This window comes from Pan paniscus, chromosome 21 (assembly GCF_029289425.2).
Source record: "Pan paniscus chromosome 21, NHGRI_mPanPan1-v2.0_pri, whole genome shotgun sequence".
In the NCBI taxonomy this organism is placed as follows: Eukaryota; Metazoa; Chordata; class Mammalia; order Primates; family Hominidae; genus Pan; species Pan paniscus.
The window spans coordinates 4,317,697-4,328,407 of NC_073270.2; the positions used below are offsets into that span (position 1 = coordinate 4,317,697).

Sequence of the window (10,711 nt, forward strand, 5' to 3'; positions counted from 1 at the left end):
CACCTGATATGTGGTCCATTCATATGAAATATCCAGAAAAAGCAAATCTGTAGAGGCAAAAAGTAGACTAGTGGTTGCCTGGGGTTGGGATGGAGACTGACTGCAAGTGGGCACAAGGGAACTTTCTGGGCTGATGAAAATGTTCTCTGTAAATTTACTAAAAATCATTGAGTTGTACACTTAAAATGGATGAATATTATGGTACATAAATTATACTCCAAATAAAGCCATTTAAAAGGACAGCTAGGAGCAGTGGTTCACATCTGTAACTCCGGAACTTTGGGAGGCCCAGGTGGGAGAATCACATGAGCCCCAGGACTTCCAGACCAGCTTGGGCAACATGATGAGACCTCGTCTCTACCAAAAAAAAAAAACAAACAAAAAAAACCATGAAAAAAACGAGCTGAGCTTGGAGGTGCGCACCTGTTGTCCCAGCTACTCAGGAGGCTGAGGCGGGAGGATCACTTGAGCCCAAGAGGTCCAAGTTGGAGTGAACTGGGATTGTGCTGCTACACTACAGCCTGGGTGACAGAACGAGACTCTGTCTGAAAAATGAATGAATGAATGGACAGTAATGATCCTTAAGCACCTTATTTTAGCAACCCTGTTGGGAGGAATTTATTTACAGGGCACCTAAAGGATGGTACCATGTCCAGTGCCAAAAGGGTCACATCTGAGCAGCTTTGTTGAAGGACTGGTTGACTTTCGTTAAAGGGAAGGGTGGCACAGAGCTCTCTCCTTCCTTATGCCCTCTTTCTAGTGCCACATGAGTACTGAGAAACTACACCCTTCTTAGCTGACTCTCCTCTACATACAGCCTCCATTCCCCACCCCAGCTGCTTTTTAGCATCCTTTCTGAACTCATTCTTATTCTCAGGCACTACAAATTGCTTTTTGCTGTGGGCTTTTCTTGAAGGTTATCATCAATTAACAAAAAAACCCCACCAATTAGGACTTGCTTAAGATACTCCAATTAGGACTTGCTTAAGATACTCCTCAAGTATTATCCTTGTCCTTATTTTGAAGTTGCTAATAATTTGTACTCAAATTGGGCAGTCATCTTCCCTGTCCATTTTGCACCATGGAAGGGTATGTATGTTAGTCGCCCAGTCTAGTGCCTTGCTCATAGCAGGCATTCTGTTTGCTGCACCAAAACTCACTGGCCAGATCTACGCCCTCCTCCTCTCAAGGATACACAAGTACTCAGACCTCTGTGCTAGCCAAGTACTGACTCTACTTCTGGCCCTAGACATAAAGCACAAGGCAACACTGCTGGGAAGACAATGTAAACATTGTCTATTTGCTGCCCAGACTATCAGACACACACACACACACACACACACACACACACACACACACACACAAATTCTGGCCAGGTATGGTGGCTCATGCCTGCAATCCCAGCACTTTGGGAGGCTGAGGGGGAGGATCATTTGGGCCCAGGAGTTCGAGATCAGCCTGGGCAACATAGTGACACCCCATCTCTACCAAAAAAATTCCTTTTAGTCATCATGTAGGTGACAGTGCTGATAGTGTTTTCTGAGTATGTTTTATATATAACGTAGGATAAAACAAAAAAATGTGTGTGTGTATACAGGTATCTTATCTATCTATATATACATACATACACATATTAGGAGGAGGGAGACAGAGAGAGAGAAAGAGACAGAAAATATTTCCTAGCTCTATCTACTGAAGAGATTTAGAAACAATGGCCAAACCAGCAGCAATGAGTACTTCTAGCACTCAGATTGTGGTGCTGAAATACCACTTCTCATTCAAAGAAACCAGAACATTTTAGAGAACTGACTGAGAGTGGGTCTCAGACAGGAAATGTAAAGATAAGGCTGGGATATCTTAACATAGTAGCTGGCAAGGAAGTTATCAAGGACTATTAGTATTCTGTTAAAATAAGATTCTGTTAAATTGTGAACCAACTTGAAGGGAGTTCATTATCCAAAGATAGAAAAATTTGAGCGTCACTGAAGATGGTAGTAATCACAATGGATATAAACACATCAAATATGTTTAAATCTATGAGTTCAAAATACAATATACATATATACATTATATTTATGTATATATATACAATTGGAGTAACACCATTGTGCAATGGTGAATTGAGGATCTAATTAATGAATTAAGGATCTAGGGATTACACATCAATTGCTGTTCACAAAACAAAAAGAGAACCAATTAGACATTATGTGCTTCTTGATAAAGAATATAACACCCTGTAGGAAGTAGTCTTTTCTCCAAAAATCAACCCTGAAACTGATTAAACCTCTAGATTCAATTACCAATGATCAGGATAAACAGGAGACAGGGGAAAATGTTAAACTACATCATGGGAATACAATTAAGAAAATTTCAACTGGGGCAGGTGCAGTGGCTCATGCCTGTAATCCCAGCACTTTGGGAGGCTAAGGCAGGCCTTAGCACCTTACTAAGACCAGCCTGGCCAAAGTGGAGAAACCCCGTCTCTACTAAAAATACAAAAATTAGCCAGCCATAGTGGCATGCACCTGTAATCCCAGCTACAGGAGAGGCTGAGGCAGGAGAATCACTTGAACCTAGGAGGCGGAGGCTGGAGTGAGCCAAGATCACGCCACTGCCCTCCAGCCTGGACAACAAGAGTGAGACTCCATCTCAAAAAAAAAAAAAAAAAAAAAAATTCAACTGATGGCAACTATAAGACAAATGATCTGGTTTCTTCAACAGACAGCTAGGGGGCAGGGGGACAAAGAGATAGAGAAAACCTACAGATTAAAAGAAACCTAAAACACACACATGCATACAGAGCAGGCAAACAAAACTAACCTATGTTTATAAAATCACATTTGGATGATAAAATTGCAAAGAAAAGTAAGGAGATGACTACCATAGAATTCACGATAGTGTTATTCTTGTGGGAAGAGGAAGGAGGTAATGGAGGTTCTGTTGCTTTGCTTTACAATAAGTTATTAGATTGTACATCAGTTTTATGCTATTTTCTGAGTTTGTGTTATTTTATTTCTTTCTTTCTTTCTTTCTTTCTTTATTTTGAGACAAAGTCTTGCTCTGTCACCCAGGCGTGATCTCAGTGGCGTGATCTCAGCTAAATTTTTTGTATTTTTAGTAGATATGGGGTTCCACCATGTTGGCCAGGCTGGTCTCAAACTCCTGACCTCAAGTGATCTGTCTGCCTTGGCCTCCCAAATTGCTGGGATTACAGGTGTGAGCCACTACACCTGGCCATCTATGTTATTTTAATAATGAAAAGTCTTTAAAAGCAAATGCATAAGTATTATTTGTTCATTACAGAAAACAGAATAAGAATCACTGTAAACACTTTGGGAAATGTTCTCTCAACTCATTTTTACATAGTATTTTGTATACAGAAATGCGCATGTACTTGTAACTGGTAATCTGCAGGGTCCTGGGTTAGAATGCTTTGCCATACCACCTCTGTGCCTCGGCCCGATAAACCAATCCTTTTGGGTCTGCGTTTCTGACTCCCTGCTATCAGGTCCAGTCAGTGCCCCTGTATCCTGGGCCCAGGGCAATCTTTCCACTTTGGCACTGGGTTATCCCCTTCTGGACTCTGGAGATAAATACACTTCTAGCGCTGCCAACTAACACTTTAACCACAGACCTTCAATGTCTGTCTGACCTCTCTGGTCCCAGATCTACTCTCCTTTTCCAGTTGGCTGTCATTCACATTCCAGCAGTTAAAGAACGTTTCAATTCAGAAAAACCTGTGCTTGAATCTCTGCCTCTTACTGGCTGTGTGACCTTGGGCAAGCAACTTAACCTGAGCTTCAAATGCCTTATATAGCTGGGATGACTACTATCTACCTTGCAGAGGTATTACAGGAATTAAGTGAAATAACCTGTATCAAGTGCTTATTATCAGACCTTGCACACTAGGTATCTTCAGTACTGCCTCTACTGCAGGTTGGCCCAAGGCTGGCTGTGAGAAAGATGGTAATTGCAATGGATATCAACACATCAAATATGTTTAAATCTATGAGTTCAAAATATTTATATATATACGTATAAATATATATTTACATATGTTATATATACATACATGTAAATTCTATATGAAATAATTCTATATGAAATGTTATTTTATGTATATTATCCTTTTAAATCTTCCTGACATCTTTGTTACTTCTCTATGCCCACTTTACAGAAGAGACTGAGGCACTAGGCAATAAAATGACATATCCTCAATATGTAAATATATGTATATATAACACATTATATATAACATGTATACAGATGTTATATAATATATAAATAAATATATACATCTGAGCCCTCCCCACAACATCCTGACATTTGTCTGCTCTCTCTCTCTGATACTCATAATGCACATCACTGGCCTCAGGGAAGCTGTGCCCAAAGCCACCCATCTCAGAGTGCATCTTTGCCTTGCTTACTTGGCTCTGTCCAACCTCTTCAGCTTTACCAGAATGCTTCACTTTGTGAGACTTTAAAAAAACAAAAAAGGACCGGGTGCGGTGGCTCATCCACTTTGGGAGTGGGCAGATCACCTGAGCCCAGGAGTTTGAGACCAGCCCGGGCAACACAGCAAGGCCCTGTCTCTATTAAAAAAACACAAAAATTAGCCAGGTGTGGTGGCAAGTGCTTGCAGTCCCAGCCTCTCGGGAAGCTGAGGTGGGAGAACCACTTGAGACTGGGAGGCAGAGGTTGCAGTGAGCCGAGATAGCACCACTGCACTCCAGCCTGGGTAACAGAGTGAGACCCTGTCCCCCCACATCCCCCCCCCCCTAAAAAAAAGGCTATTAATACAGAATACACTGTGTTTCAATTCTATTAGAAACAGACTCAGGAGGTATATTTCCACTTAAATGGCCTACCTGGTGACACCCATTTTGGTTTGGGTCTATGACAGGAAGCAGTCACACAGTCAAGCAATACCAATTCTCTGCTAACTTGTAGGTGAAAAACACAGTGTGCTTTAGGGGTTACAGAGAAGAAGATAGGCACTTTGTTCCCCAAAAAACCACCCCTGAGGGAGGTGGATATGTCAGTACTAATTATAGAATAAGGTAGAATGAATCATTAAGTGCTGCTTTTAGCTCCATGCACATTCTATTTTTCCAATGCAAGATGCAATGACTCATTAAAAATCACCAGCATTCTATATGAAATGTTATTTTATGTATATTGTCCTTTTAAATCTTTCTGACATCTTTGTTACTTCTCTATGCCCACTTTACAGAAGAGACTGAGGCACCAGGCAATAAAGTGACTTGCCTGAGGATTCAATACTAACAAGCAGCAAAAGCAGAAAAATATCTAGACAAGAGATACCTAGAACCTGCGTGCTTTCCGCTAGACATGCTATTCTCCCAACTTTTCCCCAACATAAACACTGCATTTGTGGAAATGGATACTGTTGTAAGTAAGTGGAACTGGTCAGGTGGATGGAAAGTTTATCATTCAGATTCTTCAAGGCCAAATCCAGAAGAAAGATGCAACAGAGGTCAAGAACCATGCCACTGTGCCTTGGCCCTTAGCCAGAGGACAAGGATACTGAACTTCAAACAGAACTCCTGGCTCTAGGCTGGCATCCAGCAGAGGCAGCTCTTGGGTGGCTCCAAGTCCATATTCATTGTACCATCCTCAAGTTAGGCAAGGACTGGCTTAAATACCAGTGAGGGCAAAGCAGCCACATTTGAGCACCTTCTCTCAAAATTCAGCAGAGGACTATTCTGGCACTTTCAGAAAGCCTCCTTCTCTCTCTGTCTAGAATGTTCTACCACCTTCTCCCCTTTCTGGAAAACATCTGATTACCACACATGACTCCTCTAAGAAGCAATCCTGAGCACTTCCAGGCAGAGTTATCACCTTACTTTATTATTTCCAAATACAGTTGAATCTGGCTCTCAGCCTTTACTCTTCAGGATGGATGAGAAGTCCACTATCACACATCAAAAGGGCTTCCTTCTCCTTCTTCCCATCACCTAAGAATCAAGCTCATAGAAGTCAGAAAACTAGGAAAGAGCATGCTCTACAGCCCATGGTGATCACCACTGTTGCTGCTTCAGCTGCATGATGTCGCTGCTGTTCCAGGTGCAATTAAAGATGCTCTCCCGAGTGGACCCTCTCCACTGACTCTAGGGACACTAGCAATGTTCTTAAAACTACAGTGCTATTCTGGCCTCTATGTGTGACCTTCAGTATCCTCAGTTGAGGAGACTGCATGCAGATACTACTAAATTACCTGTCTCTCTTCTTTATCTGTGGTTAAATGGTCTTCCTAATTCTTACATTCTCTGTATATTTGTGCATTTTCACTTTTTTTCATAATTAGGTTCGCCAGGGGATGATGATGTTTTTCAAAAACCAAAAATTTCTGATGTTATTTTTCTTTTACATTCTTCTTTAATTATAAATGTTTAAACAGAGGTTGGGTTTGGTGGCTAATGCCTGGAATCCCAGTACTTTGGGAGGCCGAGGCAGGCAGATCACCTGAGGTCAGGAGTTTGAGACCAGCCTGGTCAACATGGTGAAACCCCGTCTCTACTAAAAATACAAAAATTAGCCAGGCATGGTGGCACACACCTGTAGTCCCAGCTACTCAGGAGGCTGAGGTATGAGATCACTTGAACCCGGGAGGTGGAGGCTGTAGTGAGCTGAGATTGTGCCACTGCACTCCAGCCTGGGTGATAGTGAGAATGTGTTTCAAAAAAAAAAAAAAGAAATTTTTAAATAGAACAGATGTTCAATGTTATCAAATGCCTTTTTTTTAGCATCTATGGAGTCATTACAAAAGCCTCCAAGAGGAAAAATTCATATAGCAATTACACTAGTAGATTTCCAGATATTGAACTAAATATAGAACCTTTAATAAACCCTACTTCATAGAATATTATTTTAATATGACACTAGGTTCTGTTTGCTAATATTTAACTTAAAATACTGGTATCAATATTCATAATACTGGTCTGTAGTTTTCATTTTCTTTAGTTTCTTTTTATTGAGTTTTGATAACAGCTAATTTCTCTTTTTTTTTCAGATCCAGTGCCGTCTGAATTTTTGTTTTAAGCTAATTTCATTAAAAGTTTGCAAGATGTTCTTTTTCAATGCTGTCTGGTTTTAGTTCATCACTACATTAAAACGTTTTAAGGGTAGGATCTGAACTTTTATTTATTTTTTTAGACAGAGTATCGCTCTGTTGCCCAGGCTGGAGGCGTGATCTTGGCTCACTGCAACTTCCATCTCTCGGGTTCAAGTGATTCTCCTGCCTCAGCCTCCCAAGTAGCTGGGATTACAGGCATGTGCCACCACGCTCAGCTAATTTTTGTATTTTTAGTAGAGATGAGGGTTCACCATGTTGGCCAGGCTGGTCTTGAACTCCTGACCTCAGGTGATCCACCTGCCTCGGCCTCCCAAAGTGCTGGGATTACAGGCGTGAGCTGCTAATCCAGCCCCAATTCAGAGCCCGGTTTAGAGCCCGGCCAGATCTGAACTTTTAAATAGCTCTGAAACTATATTTGAAGGTTTTAGGAGAATTACGAAATGTGTTCCTGGTAATTTCTCTGCCTTTTTTCAATTGGTTATTTTAGATTTTCTATCTATCCTGGGGCCCATTTTAATTAACCTTTAACCAAATGTATTTGCATTGAAATGATGCAATTACTTTCTTATGACTCTTAACTTCCTTGTACCTATCATTGCCCTCTTTTCTCTTTTGAAATTTCTGCTTTTTCCCTTTTTTTTCTTGTTAATTTATTAGTGAGGTTATTGCTTACAGGTCTGCAGGCTGGCTATGGCTCAGCTGGACTGTTACAGTCTGTTCTATGTATGTCATTTCAGGACCCACACATAAAGCAGCAACTACCTGAGAAAAGTTCTCACAGCAAGAGTATAAGAGGCCAAGAAAAATTACACAAGAACACCGAAGGCCCCTGGTCAGACATGTCATGTTATGACCAATCACCTTCCATATGACCAGGGCCAACATCAGTGTAACAGGAAAGAATAACCACTGTCAACTACAACAAGGGCATGAAGGGAAAAAAAAAGGTATGAAGAAATAATATAACCTACCACAATTAAGCTAATGGTTTCTCTATTTCATTATTTTCAGGTCCAAAGTACCAGTGCTGGGATTATTTATAAGTTCCTATGTTCTATTTCATTATTTTCTGCTTTCCATGTAGTGAATTCTTTCCTTACTCTTTTCCTCTTCTTCACTTGGCTACTTATTTTCAATTAAAAATTTCTTACAAGCACTCCTTTAGCTGTTTTTCAAATACTCTGATATGTAGTGTTTTCATTACTTAAATTATTAGTGAGGCCAGGTGTGGTGGCTCAGGCCTGTAATCCCAGCACTTTGGGAGGCCAAGGTGGGCGGACCACTTAAGGTCAGGAATTCAAGACCAGCCTGGCCAACATGGCAAAACCCCATCTCCAGTAAAAATACAAAATTAGCCAGGCATGGTGGCACGCGCCTGTAATCCCAGCTACTTGGGAGGCAGAGGCAGGAGAATCACTTGAACCTGTGGGGGTGGAGGTTGCAGTGTGAGCCAAGATCGCACCACTACACTCCAGCTTGGGCGACAGAGTGAGACTCTGTCTCAAAAAAAAAAAAAAAAATTACCGAGTGCTAGTGTTTACCTTGTTAACTAATGTAAAAACTTTAATGCTCAATTTTCTTAATCTCTGACCATGTTCAGTAATAAAATTAGTATACTTCTTTTTCCTAATCCCTCCTTCCTCACCCATCCAGCTTTATCTTTTACTGTTCATTTCATTTTGTATTGTTATTTATATCTTTATTACTTAATTTTTCAGGTTTTTTCTTTTTTTAGACAGAATCTCGCTGTTGTTGCCCAGGCTGGAGTGTGGAGCGCAATGGTACAATCTCGGCTCATTACAACCTCTGCCTCCCAGGTTCCAGCAATTTAAGACCACTCTGGGCAACACAGCAAGACCTGATCTCTACAAAAAAAATAAAAAATTAGCCAGGTGTGGTGATGCACGCCTGTAGTCCCAGCTACTCAGGAGGCTGAGGTGCAAGAATCACTTGAGCTCAGGAGTTCAAGGCTGTAGTGAGCTATGATCACCGCTGCACTCCAGCTTGGGAACAGAGCAAGACCCTGTCTCTAAAAATATATATATTTTTAAAATAAATAAATAAAATAAAATTTGGGTGTTATATTTTTGTTCTTGAGGATTTTATTATAGGTATGTTGCTTCATTTTTTTTTCTGCTATGGAGAAACTCAAGGCCACCCTGCATTTTTCTACTTTATCTGTACCTGGATGCCAACGCATTTTATTGTTTTCTGGGGGGATTTAGGGCTTGAGGGGAAGTCTAGTAACTTTATTAGAATATGTCTCAGTGTTGACCATTGTGGGACAATTTTCTCTGGGGCATGGTATACCCTTTTCTTTTTTTTTAGATGGAGTCGTGCTCTGTCACCCAGGCTGAAGTGTAGGGGCATGATCTCAGCTCATTGTAACCTCCACCTCCTGGATTCAAGCGATTCTCCTGCCTCAGCCTTCTGAGTAGCTGGGATTACAGGCGCGTGCCATTGTGCCTGGCTAATTTTTGTATTTTTAGTAGAAATGGGGTTTCACCATGTTGGCTGGTCTTGTACTCTTGACCTCAGGTGATCCACCTGCCTCAGCCTCCTCACACCTGTTGGGATAACAGGCGTGAGCCACTGTGCCCAGTCTGCCCTTTTGAATACGTAGATTCAAACCTTCCGTTCTTTCAAGGAAAGACAATTTTTGAAACTGTATCTTTTCCTTATTATTCTTTTACTTTATTTTCTCAGCATGCCCACTCAAAGGGCCTAAAACCAATGTCCCCACAGAAGCAAGAAACATACCTAATGCCCAGATCTTGGTTGTTAAATATTGTTCCTCGCTAATTGCACTGAAGCTCCTTGGTGAAATGGCTAATTCTAAGTCCGTGACCATGCATATCTATCTATGGCCACTGAGAGACACCACTGACCTGCCTAACCAGAGTACAGAGTCCTAAAGCTTTAGTTCTGTTTGTTGCCGCTCGTTGCAAATTTCCCCCCGATCCTGATATAGACAGGCCGTGTATTTTTGTAAATAGTTTCCTGGGAGCACAGACATACCCATTTGTTTAAACACTGTCTAGAGCTGTTTTCATGCTACTATGGCATTGTTAAGTAGTTGCCACAGAGACCATAAGGCACACAAAGGCTAAAATATCACTAACTAGACTTTCACAGAAAAAGTTTGCCCCCGGGCTCTAATCCTTGATTCCTTTAAGCCATAATCTCATCTTTCTATCTTTTCATGCCAGAGAAAGCCTTCTGAATTGTTTTTCTAAAGTCCAGTCCAACAGAAAGAATGCCTTTAGATAAAAACCTAAACCTAAAGGCCAGGCAGGAGGCCCTGGTTTTGCCTCCAGTGAAGTCACCTCAGAGTGGAAGAGGGAGCAGTGTCACTTTGCCAGGCTCCTTTATACCCCCAAGGAATTCAAGACAATAATCAAGAAAGAACCTGCTCTATTTTTTGACCGAAGCAAACTAAAATATCCTTTGCATTTCTTCAAATTAAAGATCACTGGCAGGTAACTGAGCTGGACGTAATACTAATATTTAAAAGTTACTGTTTGGCTCCTTACATCTGAAAGCAAACTCTCCAGAGACATAGGATCCATCTTGCTGTAGACATTCCATAGATTCAAACTCACATCCTGCAACTGC

General features: G+C 41.1%; 1 protein-coding gene across 3 annotated transcripts in view; it reads right to left on the reverse strand.

Moving 5' to 3' along the window:
* DNAAF9 (dynein axonemal assembly factor 9) overlaps positions 1-10,711 on the reverse strand; it is a 160,517-nt gene that overhangs the window by 101,748 nt on the left and 48,058 nt on the right. For 2 of the 3 annotated variants that reach the window (XM_003821307.6, XM_008974784.5), the window contains exon 7: positions 10,630-10,707. The exons of the other annotated variant lie outside the window; for it this stretch is intronic. In XM_003821307.6, the coding sequence (XP_003821355.1) occupies positions 10,630-10,707 (78 nt within the window). The remainder of the gene's footprint in view (positions 1-10,629; positions 10,708-10,711) is intronic. 3 annotated transcript variants of the gene reach the window in all.